The sequence below is a fragment of the Saccostrea echinata genome, unplaced genomic scaffold, assembly GCF_033153115.1.
Source record: "Saccostrea echinata isolate AGI-Se365-2 ecotype Australia unplaced genomic scaffold, CSIRO_AGI_Sech_v1 ptg000012l, whole genome shotgun sequence".
Classification (NCBI taxonomy): Eukaryota; Metazoa; Mollusca; class Bivalvia; order Ostreida; family Ostreidae; genus Saccostrea; species Saccostrea echinata.
In genome coordinates, this window is record NW_026889761.1 from 21,344,860 (window position 1) to 21,368,894 (window position 24,035).

General features: G+C 33.1%; 2 protein-coding genes across 2 annotated transcripts in view; both read right to left on the reverse strand.

Annotated features, from left to right (window-relative positions):
* Positions 1-5,436: 5,436 nt before the first annotated feature.
* Positions 5,437-24,035, reverse strand: part of LOC133185123 (uncharacterized) — a 35,611-nt gene continuing 17,012 nt past the window's right edge. The window contains exons 3-4 of the mRNA XM_061320182.1: positions 5,767-5,848; positions 5,437-5,681 (exon numbers count right to left, since the gene is read on the reverse strand). Of these exons, the coding sequence (XP_061176166.1) occupies positions 5,437-5,681; positions 5,767-5,848 (327 nt within the window). The remainder of the gene's footprint in view (positions 5,682-5,766; positions 5,849-24,035) is intronic.
* LOC133185530 (uncharacterized) lies at positions 8,170-8,934 on the reverse strand. Its single transcript, XM_061320825.1, has 2 exons — positions 8,685-8,934; positions 8,170-8,593 (listed from the first exon to the last, which is right to left on the reverse strand). The coding sequence occupies exons 1-2, from the start codon at positions 8,848-8,850 to the stop codon at positions 8,313-8,315; spliced, it is 447 nt and encodes a 148-aa protein (XP_061176809.1). The 5' UTR covers positions 8,851-8,934; the 3' UTR covers positions 8,170-8,312.

The following is a 24,035-nucleotide window of genomic DNA, read 5'->3' on the forward strand; positions in this document are numbered from 1 at the left end:
CAGAAACGTTTGGGAATCCCAGAATTCAAAATTCGCAACATTCAATACTATGGAAGGGAATTACCGCCAAAAGTCTATTTATCTTGCTTTTATTCTTATTCTGCCTACTTCTTTATTCTTTGTTATTATTGTAACTATATGTCACTTTATTATTTTCATATTCGTCTTTATTACATATCACTTGGAACTTTTTTCATTCTTCATTTTGTCCTTACTTCTATGTTGCTTTATTCTTGTAAATTCGTTCTTCTTTCTTTTAAATTGATACAGTTTCTTTAATTAATAATTATGATCATCTCTATTACAAATGTAAATTCAGTCACGCAAACCATGAAGCGCATTCAACGAAGACGTAAATGCGGCATTATAACGCTAGGTGGCAAGGTGTTCGCTGCGAGTGTTGGTAAAATTAGGTACGCAAACCCGGGCCGGGGTTATTCGAGATTTTTCAATTTTCTGTCTTAATACTTTATCAATCGAATCCAAATTTTCAAATGATGTATGTTATAGGTTCAGGCATGTACCTGGTGTCGTTCCCCCTGAAAGCTGGCTAGATGGTAAGACTTCCCCCGGAAGACTAGATATATAGTGAGACTTCTCCAGGGGAAGTCTCGCTATATAGCCAGTCTTCCGAGTGAAAGTCTCACTAATCAGTCACCCCCCTTCATAGCGAAACTTCCCCCCTTTAATTTAGTTTCCGAATATTTTTTTTTATTGTAAAACAATGTTTTTATACTAACGTTTTCAGTGTTTGGATAAAATTTCTCCGTCCTATATGAATGAGTAAATAAATATATGAATAAATAATTAAAACATTTCAATAGTGATTTTTATAAAATTTAAAACAACTTAACCATGCAGGTAAACATACACTGTAGGTGAGCTGCACGTTTCTACGGGTAATGACCTCTTTACTGTTAAACTAATTATGTCTTTTTTCTTTTGATAAGAATCGTCTCGGAACAATACAATAATCTGCTGTGCACGAAAAAATTTTAATGCACACTTTTATATGATTCATTTGAAACCAAACATTTTTTTTTTTTTAGATATATAAGATCATTACCTAAATATGCAATATATATACATCGTTGATATAAATAAAATCCAAACAAAACACGGAAGGGGAAATCTCACTATGGCCGTTTAGGACGGAAGACTCACTATATAGTCATTGCCCCCCCCCCCCCCCCCCCGGAGGGGAAGTCTCACTGTATAGCCAGACTTCCGGGGGGAAAACTCACTATGGGGAAAGTCTCACTATATGACACCGGTAGCAGGGGGGAGGGGGGGGGGGTTGCCACCAACATTTTTCTAGCCATAACTTTTTACTACTGAAAATGTTCAATGAAAGTCTGTTTTCCCCCCTCCCACTTTTTGTTGCAGTTTTATCAAATAGGGGCCATGTACATAGTGATGTATGAGTAAACTTTGAAAGAATGAATTTGGAAGATGTTGGACCCCCTTCCACCAAAAAATAGAATTTTCGAGTTTGAAGAATTTGAAGAATTTTCCTCTCTTTTTTGTTTTTATTTGTTTGTTTGTTTTTTTTTGTTTTTTTTGTTTTTGCTTGTCAAGAGTTTTAGGTAGGTATTTTTTTCTCTGGCTGCCCCTTTCAAAAACAATGCTACGTCTCTAAGTTTTATCTGTATTCGCTGTAAAAATTGTCAATATCTATACATGTATACATGTGTACATGTATTTATATTTTGAAAATCTCAATATTTTAGATTATTTTTGGCGATATTTGATTTACAATTTGCTAAAATAGGTAGGCAATATCAATCCGACATTTTACGTATTTTTTGCCAAACGAGACATTGACAAAATATTTTTTTTGAGTTATTCTGATGTCAAACTAATATAACTTGAAAATTTGGGCTCGATTGATAAAGTATTAAGACAGAAAATTGAAAAATCTCGAATAATCTAAGCCCGGGTATGCATACCTAATTTTACCAACACTCGCAGCGAACACCTTGTCACCTAGCGTTATAATGCCGCATTAAATTCACAATACTTGTATTCGTCTTCATTGAATGCGTTTCATGGTTTGCGTGACTGAATTTACATTTGTAATAGAGATGATCATAATTATTAATTAAAGAAACTGTATCAATTTAAAAGAAAGAAGAACGAATTTACAAGAATAAAGCAACATAGAAGTAAGGACAAAATGAAGAATGAAAAAAGGTCCAAGTGAAATGTAATAAGGACGAATACAAAAACAATAAAGTAACATATAGTTACAATAATAATAAAGAATAAAGAAGTAGACAGAATAAGAATAAAAGCAAGATAAATAGACTTTTGGCGGTAATTCCCTTCCATACAATACTGCATTATCCTCCATTCAAACGAATTAACAGAAAGGCATCTGCTCCTTAAAGAGTTCACACAATTGAAGAAGAGAGATTTTTATTGAAAGTTATTCCATGTGTTGACTAGGTCTCCCTGTAGTTCTGCTAGATTCTGTGACTGACAAAGCTGTATCACTCTCCGGTCTATCTTGTCCCATACATGCTCATAGGTGTGAAAATCATTCTCAAGCTAATAGACCAGTAAGTGTGTTATTGCATTTTGTGTTTTTGTGTTTTGCTTAATCTTGACGCAAAATGTAATAATCCAACAAGTTTTGTATTACATTTTGCGTTATTGCATTTTGCGTTGAGATAAACCAAAATGTAATAACGCAGAATGTAATAATTCTAAAAGAATGTTATTGCATTTTGTTTTTACTTTCTGCGTTTATTACATTTTGTGTTGTTTTTACGTTTTGCATTCTAACACTCCACCAAGATTATAGAAAAGTACTTGCTATCTTACTGTGGAAGTCAATGCTGGTGAGACTATGAATAGAATTGTCAGACCTCGAACATCAAAGCACAATATTATGTAAAGTAAAAGCTTGAATTTTAAAAAGAAAACGGGCTCGAAAGAGAAACAACAGCCTGAAATCTAAAATTGAAAATGAATCCAGAGAGTTCACGAAATTTAAAGTTAACCTTCTGATTTAATGTTCGACATTTTTCCCAGTTGTGGACTTTTTTATAAGTAACCATTTAATCAAATTAAGGTCGCCCGCGTGGCGCAGTGGTTAGAGCGTTTGCTCTAGAGTCGCAGAGTAAGGAGTTGATCCTTACGTCGCAGGTTCGAATCCCACAGCGGGACGTAGAGACCGGTCCTTCTGATGAGACTGTATAAACCGAGGTCCCGTGTCGCCGTAGGTGCTGGCACGAAAAAGTTCCCTCACTGCTCAATGACCCTGAGTGCCAAGTACAGCCCAAAATTTGTAGCCCTCCACCGGCAAGTTGTGGCGTCTCCATATGAGTGTAAAATTCTCGAGAGGGACGTTAAACAACAGACAAACATTCAAACAAATAATGACCTTTTTCAGAGGTATTGTACTAATTAGTCTTTTGGAATATACCTAATCAAAATAATTTTCATATTACAAATGACTTTAAAACAAGTCTGTTTTTTTATATAAAGTTTAGATTTATTTCAGTCTTTCTTTAAGGGATGAAATGCAGAAGGAATAGCTTAGTTGTTTAACACTTATTTAAGAAATGAAAAATCCTTACATCCTGATTGAAATTTCGCTAAAATAATAATCATGGCATTATTGTATAATGTAATGAAAAGTGTGCGACAATTTGATGTATACGCAATTAAAATTTGAAAAAAATATCTATGTAATAGCAAGTGTGAAAAAGTACAGGACAGGTTTGTAATTCTACTAGAAAAGACACACTTAGCAAAAACATACTCAACACTCTTTATTTATAATTGCTTTAGATTCCTATGTAGGTAAAACAATGATCGCACTTAGGATGCTTTCAAATTACAATGTATTATGATTAACCATGGCTTTGCTGTTCTTGAGAAGATTTTTATTAATTTTTTCCTCAAATATATTCCTACGTATAGTTCGATTGCTTATCGTGGCACATCTTGAATCTAAAACACCTGCGGATGTGCATTAAAGTTGTGTTTTGTTTGTTTGTTTTTTTTTTTTCGTTTGAATGGATCGTTTGGGTATTTCTTTTCGAACGTCAATTATTGCATAATGACACACCCATATCTTAGAAACGAAAAAGCAATATTCGACGAATTGTTTTAAGACACACGGTCTTTGCGGCTAGCGACATAACTATTGCTGATATGAAGCTTTTATTAAGTTAGGAGAAAAAGTTATAGACTGTTCATTATTATGATTTTTTTAATTTTTCTTTTCAAGTTGTCACAGCATAATTATGTATTAAATGAGTTCGCATTTATTCTGTAAGGCTCGCATTTATGTAGACTACTAATCTGACTGGCTATTGTATTTATGGAATGTCTGTTCTACAAGTATTCTAATGAACCAATATATCGTTTTTTTTTTATTTTTCACGAAATGGGCTTGTCTTTTTGTGACAATTAACATTCAAATGTTCAAAAGAAAACTAAAAAATGATTCATAGGGAAAATTGTACCACTTCATTGCGCATCATAGTATTTGATGGGCAACAGTGGTCCCAGGATTAATGATTTGAAAAAATGATAGGGGATGCTTACTGCTCCATGGCACCTGATTTGATCTCTGATGTTTTAAAGGTCCATGTTTCCCTGCTACCGCTATGTATTACTTCAATGGACTTTTGAGCTTGGTTAAAGTTTTCATAAAAGATCAATCTTTTCTGGCCAAACGGTTCTCAAGTAGAAGATTTTTAAAAGACAGAAATAAATTTTCATTAGTTTATAAATATCTCCCCTGAGGAGATCATGGCCATTCATTTGAACAAATTTTAAGCCCTTCAGTCAAGGATGCTTCCTGACACGTTTGGTTGAAATATGTCCAGTTATTTTTGAGAAGAGGTCTGAAAACCCTTTGGCATAGGTAAGCCAAGAAGGATTTTAAAAAACTTATATATATATATATATATATATATATATATATATATATATATATATATATATATATATATATATATATATATATATATATATATATATATATATATATATATATATATATATACACCGGTATTTTCGTGTACAAAAATAAGCATGATATATTAAGTTAAATATACCTATATTTGTACAAGGGTAATAAATTAAAAAGATTAAATTAGAAATCAACTCCGCTCATTAAAAAAAAACTTCTACATTTCTAAAACCCTTTTTTATTCAATATAAGGAAAAAATAGCAATTACTTTTGTTTAAATAACATGCTATGATATTCTTAACAGATTTATTAATTTGTCTTATGTAAACATGCAAAATATCTGTAAAAAAATTAATTTTGTATTCTGTTAAAGGATTCTTTATATTTTGATATTGATATTTCTCCACAAAAATAAAATTGTTCCTCAAGTGATTCCATTCTTTTTATAAGTATTTTAGTCCTAGACGATTCTGTAATTTGTTGGTATCTTTCATCATTTCTCTTATTACTTATAACTACAATAAGATGCAAGGTCAATCGCTGCCGTCAAGAGATTCTCCAGATTAAATCTTTCAGCAGCAATGATGTATCCAATAAGTGTGTGTAAGGATATAGCAGAAGGCTGTGATGAACTGGGCCCCGACTGACGGTTACAAGAATTAACGAGACTGTCCTCGTATTGTCTTTTCTCAGCTGAGTTGAAAGAGTCCCACATCAACACTGCAATGTTTAAAAAATCTTGTCTTGAACCTAAAAAGAAAATATTATACTGATGGCATACTGATGGCATATACTGCATTTTCTTCGGAAAAAATCATTTCTCAAATTATAATACCTTCACCAAAGTATGGTTTCAATTCCTTTTCCAGTAAAGAATTTCGACATTCCGCAATCCTTCTTTGTAAATCACCAGTAACCTTAGTCTCCTTACAGCCATTGCCGCTGTTTGTGTATCTCTGTGTTCGTCACCAGTTTCAAGTGTTTTCCTGATAGACAACGTTCTATATATAGGAGGCCAATGAAAGGATACCAAAGTGATATTCTCTCAGTGTCAAAGGATAACAAAGTAAGTAAAAATAATTTCTGGCCTGTAATGAGATAGAGATAGAGACAGTAACTAAACCGTAAATAGTAAACTGAACTAAAACTGCCAATTTCTTCCCAAAAATCCATGCTACAATGTTTTCAATCGCACAACTGCTAAGCTATGACGTCTCAACCGCTAAGCTATGACGTAACAGCCTATGACAATGTGCTTAGAAAAGACAGAGCAAAGGTAAAATCAAAGAAAATGTAACAAACAGAAAATTCAATGTTTTGTAGTTGGATATGGAATTTATTTCATTCGTGAGACAGGATTTGTTTTATATTTTCACTCGTGCTCGTGAAAATATAAAAAAAAATCCTGTCCCACTTGTGAAATAAATTTTATATCCAACTACAAAACATTGAATATCCTCTATTTACATGTATCCAACTCGTTGTGTGTTTTATCCCCTCGCCAAGGCTCGGAGAAAAACACACAACTCGTTGGATAAAAAATCATATCCAACCACAGTTCTTGAGAAGAAAAGTTTTTAAAGATTAATTTCTATATATTTCTACAACAAGAAACATATTGACGCAAACGTCAAAAATCGGCGGCAAATCAATTGTTCCTATTATGAGGCAACAAACTGAAATACGTGATCTGTTATTAATATATCTGATATTAAACTGTTAATTTATCCCGGTGAAATAAAACAGTGTATGAGACATTGCAGACGCGGATTTTAGTTTTCAACATACACCTAATTTTCTTCACAAATATTTTGGACCCCCTTCTCCTCTCTCTCTCTCCCTCATATCCAAAGGAGGGTGTTGAAACCCCCACAACCCCCTCTAGTTCAGCCACTGCAGTTTCTTTGTTTTGGTGTTGAGTGTTGGCGGGAAAATGCTTGGCACATTGTAAAACGCGCTTTATCCTCATCTGCTGGAGCAAAAATCTCGTAATATTCTGTCTTTTAAGAAATTAAAATTTCATCATATTTTTAAAAATTACACATAGGAAATGTATATACATACGTCATTTTAAAACAAATACAATAAATCCTGTTTAAAGAGAGAAAGTAATATTGATTGTATATATACATATATTTGTATATATGTGTACATAATTAGGAATTTATTATATTTATTGAAGTTGTCACAACACAGGTATTGATCAACCACGTATTTATTCGGTATTTATGTAGACTGCCAATCTGATTGGCTATTGTATTTTTGAAATGATTACCTGTTATACAGGTATTCGAATACACTATTTGACCGCTTTTTTCTGGCAAAATGGGCGTGCCATTATGTGACAATCATTAAAAGAAAGCTAAACACGTTTCAAATTTTACCGCTTCAATGCGCATCATTGTATGTAAAACTGTGATCGTGTACGGTGGCCAAGGTTTCATGTTTTGAACTAATTAAGGAGATGCATACTCCTCCATGGCCCTGATTTATGCTCTGATGTTTTATAGATCCGTGTTTTCTGCTCCCTTTTTGTATTGTTTCAATGAATTTTGAGATTGATTACTGATCTTCATATTTCATTGTAATTCAGCTTTCTCATAAGATTAAACTTTTCTGCCCAAGTGGTTCTCAAGATTTTTAAAAGACGTAATTAAATTTTCATTACTTTTAAAGTATCTCCTCCCCTGAAGAGGACATGGTCCTTCATTTGAACAAATTTTAACCCCTTTTTGCCAAGGATGCTTCTCGGCATGTTAAGCAGAATAAGCTATTCTTGGGAAAAGGTCGGAAAAGACCTTCCTCTCAGGTAAGCCAAAACGAAATTTAAACAAAAACTGTAAAAAAAATTTCTAGTGCAAAAGGTAAGCATGATTTGTTATAGCCATATACCTATTTTTGTCTAAAGGTAATTAATTACATATCATTATGTTAGAGATCAAATTCCGTTCATTAAAAAAACGCTAAATATAGTCACTATATTCCCAATTCTAGGTTACTATAGTCAAATAAAATTGCATTTGGGTCAAATAGAGAAGCATCAGGATCCTCAGATTTTACAAGAAAAAAACGACGACGTAATGTGTTTCAGTGAAGGAAGGCAATGCACAGGTATCCATAATACCCAGGTGCCTCATTATTATGAATATGATTTTTAAATCTTTTCTTTTATTCAGTAGAAGGAAATAATGTTGACATAATAAGCTACGGTATTCTAAAGAGATATTTTGTATGATGTATCAGGCAAATTTCTGAAAGAAATTTTCAATATTGTATTTTGTTATAGTCCTTGTTAAATTTTGACAGTGTCATACTTTCCCAACTATCAAAATGACCCTCAAAGAGTTCCATTCTTTTTATAAGTATTTTTGTTTTAGACGATTATGTAATTCTCCGGTATCTTTTTTCATTTCTTAACTTCATAAAGCGACATTTAGATGCAAGGTCAATTGCTGCCGTCAAGAGATTCTCCAGATTAAATCTTTCAGCAGCAATGATGTATCCAATAAGTGTGTGTAAGGATATAGCAGAAGGCTGTGATGAACTGGGCCCCGACTGACGGTTACAAGAACTAACGAGACTGTCCTCGTATTTCATTTTATCAGTCGAGTTAAGAGTGTCCCACAACAACACTACAATCTTTAAAAAATCTTTTCCTGAACCTAAAAAGAAAATATTACACAAATATAACGAGTCTGATGGCATAAACTGCATTTTCTTCGGAAAAAAAAAACATTTCTCAAGGTATAATACCTGCAATCAGGTCTGGTTTCAATTCCTTCTCTAGTAAAGAGTTTAGACCTTCCGCAATCCTTTTTTGTATATCTACAGAAACCTTAGTGTCGATTCTTGCTTGTTTTAAAGACTTTACGGGGCATCCTGCACATAACTGTGTGGCAGAGGGAAGTACAGATTCCATGTTAAATTCTACAGCGCATGCAGTATATTCCACAAGAGTAGATGTCTCTATGTGTTTTTCCACGTCACTAGCGGTGCTTTTGCAAACTTCGAGAGAAATTTTTAGCATTTATTTTTGATCAATGAAATCTGATATTCCTCAGCCAATGGAGCAATCTTTAGTACTGTATTTTCTGGAACATAAATTGCATTTTACTAAGATTAAGAATTCACAGAATCAGATTATACACAATGTAAAAGTTTCAATTTGTAAGCCTAGAGCATACGTAATATTAATTCTAGTTGTAGATTTTCTGTTGTGTTTTTCGCCATGCAAATGTACTTGGTGTCTGAGATTTTAATCAAAGAAAATGCTGAAGATGATGATATATCGAATTAATATGGCAAGCCCTTTGACTATTTATCTCGTAAAATGATTTTTTACTTCAATATCTTTCAATAAGAGAAATATCTCTTTATTAAGAGATATCTCTTTAGCTAACTAAAAGGGAAATCTCTTTGACTAAGAGAGATATCTTTATAACCTAGAGAGATATCTCTTTTAACAAAACAGATATCTCTTTTTGCAAGAGAGATATCTTTTACGTAGAGAAATACCTTTTTAAGCTACAGATATATTTCTTAAAGCGACAGAGATATCTCTTAAAGTTAAAGAGATATCTCTATAACAACGTAAAAAGAGATATCTGAGTAAGGTACAGAGATTCCTCTTTAGATTTTTTGAAATGTTGAGATCTTTTTATGAAAGCGGTATCTCTTTTCTAGTTATCCTTAAAATGAAGTAATTATTCCTTTCCTATAATACGTAAGCGAGGCTAGATGCGACATGGCAGGAAGTACATGTAATGTAATATCATGTAGCTCTCTGGAATAGATTCAGCAAGCCAAACCCCAGAAAGAAGTATGTCGACAGAAACGCTTAATCCTTTGTTTGAAACATCAATAGGATAATGACTACTTCGTTGATAAACATGCTAAAGGCTTTATATTCAGGAAAACGAAATTAAGCAATAATTTCAACTGCAATGGACCGAATTTTCACACCTTATGAAATAATCAACTGTTTCTAATTTTAATAATCAAGACAACATTCAATTACTGTCAAATTTATTTAAGTTATAATGTAAAATAGGTCGTATTTAAAGGCTTCTTTAACATCCTGGTCGAAATCAAATTAGAGAAATCGGGTGGAGGTCTATTCCGTTGAACAGCGAACTTTTGCTGAATATTTTTAATAGGGGTAAGTAATGTTGTTTTTGGAAAAATTGGAGAGATTTCCTCCTACCCACCAACTCTATAAGTAAGCACCATTAGGTTCTGATATCCATGGTTTAATGTACAGGTGCTTGGGGACAGGACACCCCCAAACAGGCCCGTTGCAACGATTTCAAAAGAGGAAGGGGATATCAACCCCACCCCCCCCCCCCACCCCCCACCCCCCACCCCCCAAAAAAACACATTTACGGCTCCCTGAATTATTTTTCATTATTTCTTTTTTTAGGATTTGCTGATGTAAAATGCACTATAAAAATTCACAATTAATGCAAATAAGCTATATACGTATCCAAAATAATGATAACTTCTCTATATTATTGGTATATTTTTTTTTATACATGTACATAGCTTATTTGCATTTATTGTGAATTTTTATAGTGCATTATACATCAACAAATGCTTAAAAAAGTAAATCATAAAAAATAACTCGGGAAGCCCTAAATATATGGGGGTGGGGGTGGGGGGGAATGTTCCTATCCCCTTGGAGCACCTGTGGGTCAATCTACATTTTGTCTTTTGTCTTTTATACAAATATGCTTACCTAGTTGGATCTAATTTGAATTTTTACTCATCTCACTCAAGGAAAGGGATCAAGGCATTCTTTGATTTTTATACAAATTCTATTGTGTGAAATGGAAATAAAAATTAAAGTAAAAGTAATTAATGGATTGCCAAGTCATAATTGCAACACTTCTTTTGATGGAAATCTATAGCTTGAACTTGTTTGTTTTTTTTTTTCTATTTGGAAGTTTGAAAATTTACCTTATCAGAATAGAAATAATTTTCTTGTCATCTGAAATCTGTCCTGTTCGAAGAATTCCAGGCCATGAAAAGTGATGCACAAACTTTTAGACTTTCTGCACTTGTTTTTAAATGTCAAAAAATTCTTTTAAAAGGTTTATTTACTTATTGGTACAGTGTATATGCATGTACCCACATTTTAACAATGACAAAACAATTTATTCCCAAGTCAATAAAACAACGTATCAGTGTTTTCAATATCTTTATTTTATTTGAATACAAAATAAAAAGGTTATTACATGTACATACACATACTTATGTTTTTTGTACTGGTACTTGTTCTTAAACTGTGAAATACATGCTATGAAAAATTGTAATATCATAAAGCATAGTTGCTCTAATACTTTTACTTATGTGACTTTTTTTAAGAGGTCTTCACAAGTTCAGATAGTAAAATCTAAATCTGCAATAATTTTATCATTAAGGATTCAAATATACCTTCCAATAATGGCTAATGCTACCTGTATACTATAATTGAACTATGTCTATATAATTCAATTACTGTGAACAAGCTCCAAAATTATACCCCCTTTACAATTTTTTTTTCTCAAAATGCCAATACCAATTTTCTAAATATGATATTGAACTTGCAATTACCAAATTGATACTGGTTAAAAAAGAAAAGATGCATTCTCGATTCATCAGAAATCTTTAAATAAAAGGTGGATATTTATTGTTTCTTCACTAGGAAATTATGGACATAACATGAACACTTTTTCTGCCAATGACCTTGAACTTGCCACAATATCATGGATCAAGGTTATGATGTACTTTCAGCTTACAAATAATCTATGAAGTTTCCAGTTCCAATACTTATCCATACCTATTCATACCTCTTCCAGTAATCTTGACATTGGATAAAGTCATGAAACACCATAAGCAATCTTTGTGTTGAGTATCAACTTCCAATAAAACTCCATTTGAAAATGATACATTGGACAAAGGTAACACACTTTTTCTGCCAGTTACCTTTAACTTGCTTAAAAATGACCTTGATTTAAAGTCAGTCATAACCGCGGGTCATGCTCTATATCTGTGATAAGTATGAACCTCTAATGTTCTCAAATACAAGATATAGTCGAGCAGGAATTATAAATTTTTATTGATTTTTTAAAAATAAAATCACCTCTATTTTCAGCAAATCCTTGGGTCATGGTCATCACACACCTTGAAGTTATATTCAATTTATGCATGTGGCACAAACTTCCAATGCTTCTTCAAAAGAAAGTCAGGGTTTGGGCAACAGTCAGTCTTTTCATTTAGCATTCACTCAAGAAAGTGTAAAGTAAATATGAACAACATAAAAGAAAATGAAAGAAAAAACAAAAATTTTATATTACTTATAGATGAATTGAAAATGAAACAAATACTAGTGTATTGGGAGCTAGGATTGAAAAAAATCTAAGTAATAAACTTGAATGCTGTTAATTTGAATGTATTGTGTAGAAAATATTATACATGTGAAATATTCTACCACTCTCTACCATTGGCTCATAAATGCATGTCTGAGAGAGGAACAAACGACAACTCTACATAGGAGAATGATATTCTACAAGTTTGAATAAGGTCAATAGTATCAATAAACATGATAAAAATCTATACTTACATCACATGAAAAAAAAATTTCTGTAGCCAGAAGCTTTATAATAGGACAATAATTTCTTCTTGGGTTGCAGTTTTGCTGAAGTGTATACAGTTAATTGTTACATTATGGTCACATGACATACGTGGAGTAAAACCTGTCTGATTGATAAAACTTGAATAATTCGGACTTCCACAGATCCATATATGGCATTCAGGTGGGTTCAATTTCTTGTGGCCAGATAGTTCAATTGGTAGAGCACATGACTACTAATTCAGGAGCCCTGACTAGAATCCTGGTCTGGTCCATTCACTTCATTGCTTATCTCTTTTCTGTCTACACAAAGAACTTGACAATGCAGACTTTCCCTCAATGCTAAAAGTGCTGGTCTCCTCAGACTTACTTGTGACCTACACATACAAAAGTAAAAATCTTTTAAGACTTACTTTAAGAGAACATACTGTATTTTTGAATTAATCTATTTCATGTTTCAATGTTGTTAACAACATATTTGTAAGTTATAATAAAATAATACATACACATGTAAAAATTAACTCACACATTTTCAGGTTATCATATTTACTTGGTACACTCACTGGAAATTTGGAAATGCTTCGCATTTGAAAGCAAATGTCACAGAAAGTGTGTGTGTGTGTAATGGGTGGGGGGGGGGTGGTCTGCTGATAAAGAACAACATGGCCATAGTGACTAAGGTGAGCATTGCAACCATGGGCCTTTTGATTATTTCTAGTGTAGTTGCAGACAACTGTATTTAATTTGAAAAGATCAGTTACATGTAATGAATATTGAAACATCCCCTACAAACTTTTTCTATCAATGTTCCAGATATGAAGTGCAACAAGTTTATGTCCACTATATTCCTAAGTAAAACTTGGTTGTTTACCTGTTGTGGCTCAACCACAGCCCCTGGAGACATGAGGATGGTAACTTATAAATATTATTTATTGTCCCTTTGTTGTTGTTGAGAGGGGAGGGGGGATTGAATGTTATCTTTCGAGTCAGATTATTTATTTACAAGACAGTGAAGGGCAAATTAACTATTTTCAAGATAATCAATACAGAAAATTATATATTACATATTTTCTTCTTCACTAATAACAGTTTTGACCCCCAAAGCGGGGAGGGTTAGACAAGGACAAATTCTTTGTTTTCAACATTTTGAGGTTCAGATTATCTATTTCCAAAATCTGCAAGCCACTTCCCCCTTTCAAAATCAAATGGTCTACGCGCTCTCTACAGACTCTTGTTTCTGTATTAATTTTTTTAACCCATAGTATGATAGTATAATAATAACACAAGGTATCCAACTTGTATGCAGGTAGGATCTCACGGGGTGCTTCCGGAATACAAATAATGTTAATAAAGAGAAAGAAATATCTGTAGACCTACTGAGTTGTATCAGTTGTCAAGCTGGGTTTTAAAATATTTTATATTGCTTACATTCCGGGAGCAATCCACTGTAATACGTTTTCGTATCGGCTACATTTCTTACTCTGAACTTCTTTTCATTAAATGAGTTCATCAAGCACTTGTAGAAAGATAGTTCCCTTTTCGTGTCGTATCTTGGGTAATTGTTACATCTGCAACTCAGAAATTTGCTCAAAATATCAAAAAACACCACATGTTCTACTTTCTCGTCCCTAATTTTGGTTTGGTTTAATGTATTTCCATGAATATAAAGCTTACTTCCGGTAAAGGGAGAAGTAATCAAAAATGCATTTTAAATTAAAATAATGAAGATAGATATCTCTTTACAGTAAACAGATATCTCATATTGCTTGAGAGATCTGCAGATATCTCTTCTAGACGCTTTTGAAAGATATCTCTTTCACTTTGAGAGATATCTCTTAAGATGAACTTAGAGAGATATCTTTTTTACTTTCAGAGATATCTCTTTATCTTGGAAAGATACCTCTTAAAGTAAAAGAGATATCTTTATAGGTGAAAGAGATATCTCTCTAAGTAAAATAGATGTCTCTTTAAGTGGAAGAGATATCTCTTTCAGTAAAAAAGATATCTCTCTTAGTGAAAGATATATCTCTCTTAGTGAAAGGGATATCTCTTTCTTGGAGAGATATCTCTAAAAGTTGAGACATATCTCTTTAAGTTGAGATATATTTCTTTTTTTAAGCGATATCTGTCTAAAATAAGAGATATCTGTAATTTTAAGAGATATTTTATATTCCGAATAAAAAGCAAAAGGGCTTGCCATTCATAAATCGCATAATCAATACAATCCGAGAATAGGGTATAAGCAAACGTGTTATTATTGCTAAACTGATAGAAAATACACCTACTGAGTCACATACAAAATCAATTCTTGAAAATAAATTTAATGTAAGTAAAACGATCACAACTTATTGTTATGTAAAATTCAAGGGGAAGAAATTTACTGATGATAACTTGTGCTCCCTTCACAATAAAATGAAGACGTGGCTCATTTGCTTGTGTGAGTAAACTTTGATATCCTTTTGTGACAATACCCATGCCTTGCGTAACAGCATGGGATTTTTCTGAATTTTTTGCCCATATTCTTTACCTGTTATAGGTTCTTCACGTTCCGGATAATAAAAAGTGTATAAAAAGTCCACAAAGTCAGCATAATTCTTCCATGGCAATGGTACCTTTTTTTGTATTTTTCAGTGAAGTCCGACTCAAATATGGCCTTAAACACAGGTGAGTTGTCTGCTAACACCTGTTTGTTGACATGTATATCCCGGCCCTCCACCTCCAGTATGACGTCGGTAGAAAGGAAATGTATTTTTGTCTCTGCTTCCTCTAGAGAGATGTCTCCTATTAGAGTATTTTCTTCAACATAAAAATCCTCAAACTTCTCTGACTCATACTCCAATACGAACATTTCCGATGCGTATTCTTCAACTGGCCTATTTCTCCCACTTTTACAGGTAGGAAGCCAAAATAAGGTACAGGTGCATTGACGCTTGAATTAAGACCTTTAAATGGGATATCACTTAGGGCTATCCTGAATTTATTTACCTGAAATCTATCTCAAACGCTGCCAGCACATCACCTATTTAATATTAAAAACATCCTTGTCAATAAAATCAAGAACTTCCTCGTCAATAAGACCAAAAACTTCCTTGTCAATAAAACCAACTTCAAAAATTATTTATTTTTTCTTACATATTAAATAATAACCGCATTGAAACAGAAACTTTAAATAAAAATATTGTATTTTCAATTTTGGAATACAGAAAGATTGCTATTCCTTATGATAAGCGGTGGTAAAAATTTTTGTGATAGGAATACATCTTTGAAAATCATAAATTATCTTTTAAAACAATTGCATTTGGGATTTCCCTTCCTTTAAATAAAAGAGAATTGATCTGTGTGCTTGATATTGGTACCGACAATGAAGAGTTGTGTCTCACCTTTGCATTATTGATTATATTTTGTATATAGCTCAAGTGCAAAGTAAAAACCTAATGACATTGTCATAATGTACAAGACAGTGTCAGGATTACAAAGAATTCAAGGTTATATTTTCTGTTCGCACTACGTCCTAGTACTTTCCAGATTAGTATATATTCGAAACTAAATACAAACAAATGGTAACATTTAAGAGTTTAATCCCTATTATTTTAAAAGACTCAAATCACTTTCATTCTGTAGTTTAAAAGATTTAAAATAATATATATATATATATATATATATATATATATATATATATATATATATATATATATATATATATATATATATATATATATATATATATATATATATATATATATATATATATATATATATACATTTGTGGTATCTCTCTATTATATAAACATACAGAGAGCAAATATCTTCATACCTGTATGAAGTTTTTCGAAGGTCATAGGTCATTACGTGACCTAATCACACAGCGCATTAATATCTACATAAAAAGACTTACTCTACTTAGTAATACAGCATGTTTTTCATGCATAAAAATGTACAAAATACGCAAGTAAAATGATAATAATTTTATTTACAATGTAAAAGAGTAATTAATACAGTTCTTGATCGATTTTACATAGAGAATAGAAAACTACGTGTTATAAGTTTCATGTCTGAGCTGCATAGTCTCAACGTTTACCCTTACTTTTCTTGTAGACCTCTGAATGCTATAATTTTTTTTTCATTAAACTTTACTCACAATAAATTTGAAAATCTGTTGGAAAATATCAATTAATGCAATCATGCCACAAACAGATGACAAACACTGCACTTCGGAAGTTCGGTAGGCACACCTCCATCATCAATCGTTGTGTGAACAATGTAGCTGTCACCAGTGTCTCCGTGTCAACATCATAATAAATATGCCTTACTGAAATCGTAGATTTTATGTTTCTGATAATTTTTTTTTTACTTGATTTTAAGTTAACTGGTCCGGACAAGTGTCTCCATTCATCCTTTTTCGACCGAAATTCCTCCAACTTTTTATTATCCAACATCGGACGTGTTTCTTGTGTTTTTTTTAATGTCATCGAATATGGGTTCTCATGAATACAAAAAAATTCACAGACACCAATATGCTCACTATAACTGATCACAAGAAGCCTTTCACAGAATATTCCCTTCAAAACAGAATCCTTTGCCAGATGAATTCGAAGCGTAACCACTTTTCAAGCCGATTTACACCTTGTGTAATATTGTCAAAATCTATGACGAACAGTTAGTGCACTATTTATATTCGATAATATTCCATTGTCCATCTCAAATGTATATGTAAGTGATAAATAACAAGTTTAAAAACTTCACTGGGAAATGAAGTGGGTCGGTACGTGATCAAATCTTCTGAGAAGGCCTTCGGCCATCACAGGAATTGATCACGTGACCGACCCACTTCATTTCCCAGAGAAGTTTTTAAACTTGTTATTTATTTCTTAAATATAAAATTATTCTGCTTACTGCTAAGTGAAGTGGTCTGCACCTTTGCTACAACAGTCCATTTTCGAGTTACCGTATTCCGACAAGACTCTTACATTTAGTTTGTACTTGTTGCGTGTATAGTATTTCCGTACCTAACCTACAAAATAAATATTGCCGTGATGAAAAACAGAGAAATACTATAGTATAATTCCGCACTTTACAAACGGTCAAATCGACGCTACAAATACAGTACACAACACTTTAGACACACGTCTACACTTGTCAGCAGTGTAGCAACCTCTAATGACAAAACGCCGCTTAATGATACAAATATCATTAAGCGTTTCAATTGCAACGCTTAATGCCATAAATTACTGCATTAATAGTTGACATTCTCAACTGCTAATGCTAAAGCGCCGCTTAATGATAGAATTATATTATCAAGCGTCACAAATGCAGAGCAACATCGACGCTTAATGAAACAAGCAAATATCTACATGATACACACTAGTATATCATTAAGGGTTGCAGTCGCATCCTTTACTGATACAAAAAATTCAACCCCCCTCCCCCAACCGGGATCTTGGCGTCATATGCATTGTTATTTGACTGTGTGAATGTGTGATATTTTTTTTTATCATTCTTTTTTATTTTTTTATCTAGCATATTTCATTTCTAAAAGATCTTTACTGGTGAAATATTTTATCGGTGTTGTAGAGTAGGATTTCCCCCATAGCCAGCTTTCCCCCCGGAAATTGTACCCTAGAGTAGGATTTTCCGGAAGGGAAGTCTCACACCAGAGTCAAATTTCCCCCTCTTTCTTTCTCAGAATAGGTTTTCCGCTCTAGTTTTGGAGTCAATATAAACAGCAATATTTTTGTGAAAAAAAAAAAGATAAACGACAAACTGACTTTTAAATGAAAAATGAATGTTTTTTACTTGTATACTGTTCAATTGTAGTTAGAATTTTCTTAGCATATTTTTCCAATCATGGAGTCTGAACCCGAATATTAAGCTTTCAAAAGAAATGTAAAACTCCTCAGATTCGAAGCTTAAGGTCAAGATCTAGTAAATAAAAGGAGCCTACAGATTTCTCAAATTTGAGAAATAAATTCCTTTAATGAAGCTTTATAAATATAGCTTGGTCAAATAAGGTGTTTCGGGGCATAATTTGTAGGTAAACAAGACGAAAAATCATATCTTAAACTTTCATTTTCAATGAAAAATTAAGAAAATCAGTCATGAATATGGGAGTTTTTTCCATATCAGACAAATTAAATGTATCCAGATAGCCTACAGTCTCTCAGAAAACGGTATTTTGTATGTTCTTAGCCTCTTCTTTAAAATAATATTAAATTGAATATAGGTTTCGGGATTACTTTTCACATGATTTCAAATTGAATTCCAGAAAAGTACTTTATTTTCTGCATAATTCTTTTACAGCTGTAAAGTACAGGGAAAAGAAAGTTTAATTTGATTATGACGTCATAATGGATCTAGCATCAAAAAGGCAGTCTAAAATCATTAACTAGATCTTGACCTTAAGGAGGGATTCTTGTCTGGTTTCTGACGAGACGAAATATTCCAAGTATATTTGCGTGTATGTCTTATAAACTTAGCTGTAATTAATGTATTTAAAAGATCATATTTTTCTTTACTCATCATAATTGTACAATTTTAAATAGAAATGGTAAATTGAGTTTGAAATCCATAAGGGACTATATTTTTGGCGCAACTGCGGCGTATAAAAATATCTCCTTTTCTACTTATCAAAATCACTTACAGAACATTACATATGGTTAATTTTTTCAAACAATCAAAGACTTGAAGAAGTTTTGATATGTAAATAAAATTATAAATAATGCCCTAAAGTTTTAAATCATAGCAAGTAAAAATGATTTTCTAAACAAACTACAATCTTGTTTTCTTTTGAAAGCTTCCAACCTGAAAACAGATTTGAGCAAAAAATCAATAAAGTGTTTTTTCTCTCTTACTAAACGGTCAAAGCTTTTTGTTTTTGTATCATTTTGTATATTTATATGACTACTTTACCATATGTAAAAATAAGAAATATTTGAATGTAAGAAGTAAATAACAATAACTAATATATCCTAAAAAATTAAGAAAAACAGAGGAAATCCGAATAAGCCAATATCTATTTAAGTTAAATAATGTCAATTAATTTGGTAGAATCATCTGATAGACCCGATATGGTATTAACTTTTTGTGCAAAAAGAAAAACATTTTATCTTTTAAAATAAAAGTTGGCATCACATGATTAGCAACAGTAATTTTTTACTCTAAATGTAAAGGAAAAAGATAATGACCTTGACCTGACCTTGTTTCTAAAATAAAACGGTCATATTTAATCTAATTGATACCATTACTTAGTGATATTGTCTTCTTGAATCTGTGAAAATTTCATTAATTTTTAAATACAAGAAGTATGAGCAGAATATGAGAAGAATCCCTCCTTAATACTTCTAATGACACAGCGGTACTTGTATTTGTCACATATTTATAATGTGCAGTATATCAGGGCTATCTTAAGTTTAAAGTTTCAGTTTGCTTTCAAAGAAAGTAATTTAAGGACATACGCAACGTAGTTTGAACTTTATTGTCTTTTTCCCTGGAGTTGAAGAGTTCCAATATTTAAAAGAATTGTGTGCTACATTTTAATGTCTATATATGCTATTGTACACTTCTTCTACAACAAATTTGGATAAACAGAACATCTAGAATATATGTTCAGTATTTTTTGTATATTTTTCTTTGAATTATACAAGAATTTTCATCGATTGATATCTTTTCAAAACCCCTGGTAATGCATGCTGATTTTTTTTCTACGAACATTTGATGGAACTATAATCTTTAATTAAGAATATCTCGAAAAATTATCAGTAGGTAAGGTAGGTTGCGTATGTCCAATGAACAAAAGAATTGAGTTAGTATCTCGTTAGAACGAATACATTATTTCATAACGAGTTAGATATCTCCTTATAACCAGATATTTATCCCCTCAAAAGTGTAACACGGTGATTGTGTTCAAGGTTCTTTATTCCATATAGAAATAAGTTGACAATGTTCCTGAAATTATATTATAAAAATAAAAAATTCTGTACAATGCTTACAAATCTTTGAAATAATTCAAACGGTTGTCAATAACCATTTTCTCTAAATCATTACTCTTTATGTTATTCATTTCATAATAAATATTATAAAGTCATAAAAATCTATACACACAGCTTTCATATATAATAAACCAACACATACCCTAAGCAAGGGCATTTTTCATTCTTCGTATGTTTCAATACATCTGGAAGGCCGTAACGGCAGCTCAGTCGGTAGAGCGCTCGCTCTGTGATTGGAAGGCCGTGAGATCGAATCTCGGCCGCGACTGACCCAAGTCGAAAAAAAAAATAGGTAGCAACAGTACTCTTCCTTCGCCAGCGCTCTGCACTTTGAAGTGAAAGTTGCGGGTCTTTCAGATGAGACCTTAAAAACCGAGGCCCCGTGTCACGGCAGGTGTTGGTACGATAAAGATCCCGCACTGTTCAATGTGCACTCGGTACTCAGGGCGAGTGCCGAGTAAAAGTCTTAACTTGAAGCCCTTCACCGGTATATGGTGACGTCTCTATATGAGTGCGAGTGAAAAATTCTCGAATGGGACGTAAAACTACATACAATCAATCAATCAATACATCTGGTCACCATTTTCAAGAAGGGACACATGTTACAATGTGTCGCCCCTTCCCCCTCATAACATTAGTACAGTCATAATATTTTATTGGGGGGAAATTGGCTCTGGGGGAAATCTATAACTTCTACAAAGAGTAGGATTCCCCCGGAAAATTGAATCTGGTGTGGGATATCCGTAGGGGAAATCCTACTCTAGAGTCATTTTTCCGTAGGGGAAACCTACTCTAGAGCATATTTTCCGAAGGAAATCCTACTCTAGAGCAAATTTTTCTGAGGAAAGATTTCAGAGGGGAAAACCTACTCTACAAGACCGGTAACCCCCCCCCCCCTTCTGATAAAACCGGATACTGCGGGTCTTATACAGTTCAATTCGTGTGAATTTTCTTGCGATATTAATCTTCTTTCTTGGCATATCTTATGTATTTTAACATGCGCGGATCTAGAGGGAGGGGGCAGACCTCCTTCGAATTTTCAGAGTTATTAAATGTATTTCCTAAAGCAACTAAAAGTGACCTTGGACCCACCCCCCTACAGAAAACGCGGGCCCCTGTTAAGTTGGTATGAAAAGTCGTACAAATGAAGCTTAATAAGTAACGGCTACAACCCCCCAGCCCCACCCTCCCACCCACATCGCCCCTATCACCACCACCACCACCACGAAATATAGGTTTTTCACACTTGGGAAAGGAAATAACGTTTGTTTTTTTTTTTTATCTTTTAGTATTTGTTCTTGTCAAGAAATTTCCGAGTTGGATTTTTTTTGGATTGGGGTGGAACCCCCCCCCCCCCCCCTTGGAAAAAATTCCTGGATCTGCGCATGTTTAAGAATATTCAGAATGAAATTTACATATTAAGTATTTCGAGTTTGTTTTGAATGTATATATACGAGTATTAGTCTCGTAGTATTAGAAAGTATAGTTTATATAATTTACCGCCGAGAAAGCAGTTAAAATTTAAGTTCAGAAATGTACTCTCAAGACAAGATCGTAAAAAAAAAATAAACCAGTGAATCAACAAATACTCTACATCGTGAATACGTATGTTTAATGTGCTGTAGATTGAACATCGGGATCATTCCAACAGTGGTGAGTCACGATGCAGTGGTCAGGCGAATAAAAAGTATACAGTCAAACTTGTCATAGCGGTCACCTTTATTCAGCGGTCACCTGTTCTATGCGGTCATTTTATTTCCTCCCAATGAATTTTCCTATATAATGTAACTCTATTAAGCGGTCACCTGCGTAACGCGGTCTGCGGTCATCAAATTTCATGTAAAATAGCCGTTTTATCTCGTATATAGCGGCCATTTTGTCTAATCACGTGACCAGATGTCAGGTGACTCCCAATTTTTTTTCACTATTTTAAATTATTGTTCTAGTGAAGCGAGATCATGCAAAAGATTTTTTTTTGCATTTAAAAGGACATACTAGGCAATGTACATGCAAATAAACTGTACAATATACCTTTTCAGTGATAATTTTCCAAAAGTATTACTTTATGTTCATACAATTAGGACCATCAGATGTTCTTTTAGTTTTTGAAAGAGAATTTATATGTAGCAAAAATATGGTTTTAACTGGTATTTTTATAAATTAGATTCAGAGGAGGTGTACAGCATTACCAGGCATCAAAAAATTGCACAAAGGTTCTTCAATTATTGAAACTCTTAAATTATACAGGGAATAAGAACATAAAAGTTCATAACTACGTTATTTCCTTAAGGTAAAATTGTTCTCTCCTTTCCTCCTTCTTTTTTCCATGTCACCTACTAAACAAGCATTCTGAAAGTATTGCAATTAGCAATACTAGTCCCCTACCGGCAAGTGTAATCTGGTTCCCGTTAAGAATTGAAAATGCCATAATTCTGTCAGAAATCAATGAAGCGAGACGAAATGCAAACTTGATCTATAACTAATAAAGGTAAAGTCACATACCAAAAATCAGCTCAATATCTGAAAGCGTTAAGAAGAAAATTGCGGAAAACCCCTAAAAATTGAAAAGTCCGTAATTCCGTCAAAAATCAATGAAGCGGAACGAAATGCGAACTTGATCTGTAACTCATCAAGGTACACTCACATACCAAAAATCAGCTCAATATTCTGCAAGCGTTTAGGAAAAAAGTGCGGAAAACCAAGTGGGACAGACTGACAGACAGACAGAGGGACAGACAGACAGACGGACGGACGGACGGACGGACAGACTCAGAGGAAACCTATAGTCCCCTCCGGTTTCACCGGTAGGGGACTAATAATATTGAGTTTTCCCTTTTTTCTTACCCTAGATTATGTAAATGTCTATAAAGCAGAGCCAAAGTTTGAAGACTATTGCAATCCGGAAAATTCTTTCATGAATTTGTTATGTCTGTGGCATATCTAAGTATATTAGACAGAATAAAAACAGAGCATTGTAATTTTAACAACTCACAATACATCTTCCTCTTACGACCCATTTCAAATATTTTAAGAAAATCCTCCCTTGGAGCCCAGCGCACAGGTTCAGAATCTCTTATTTTTGGCCATTACACATTTTTCGCTACGGTTGTGGGATGGATATATGCTTTCAAGTGTATTTTAAATATGCTTTTTTGATAGAAAATAGAAAAAAAATGTTTTTTGTTGCAAATAAGAAATAAGAGAGCTTCAAATTTGTTGTCGATTAAAGCCTAAAATAAGTATCAAATAAGATAGTCAAGAAGAGTCAGTTAAACTTTTCTTACTTAAAAAAACCTATAGTCCCCTCCGGTTTCACCGGTAGGGGACTAATAATGAATGAATATGAAACAAGCATTCTGAGAGTATTGCATGAGCAATACTAGTCCCCTACCGGCAAGTGTAATCTGGTTCTGTTCCCGTTAAGAATTGAAAATGCCATAATTCCGTCAAAAATTAATGAAGCGGGACGAAATGCAAACTTGATCTATAACTAATCAAGGTACAGCCACA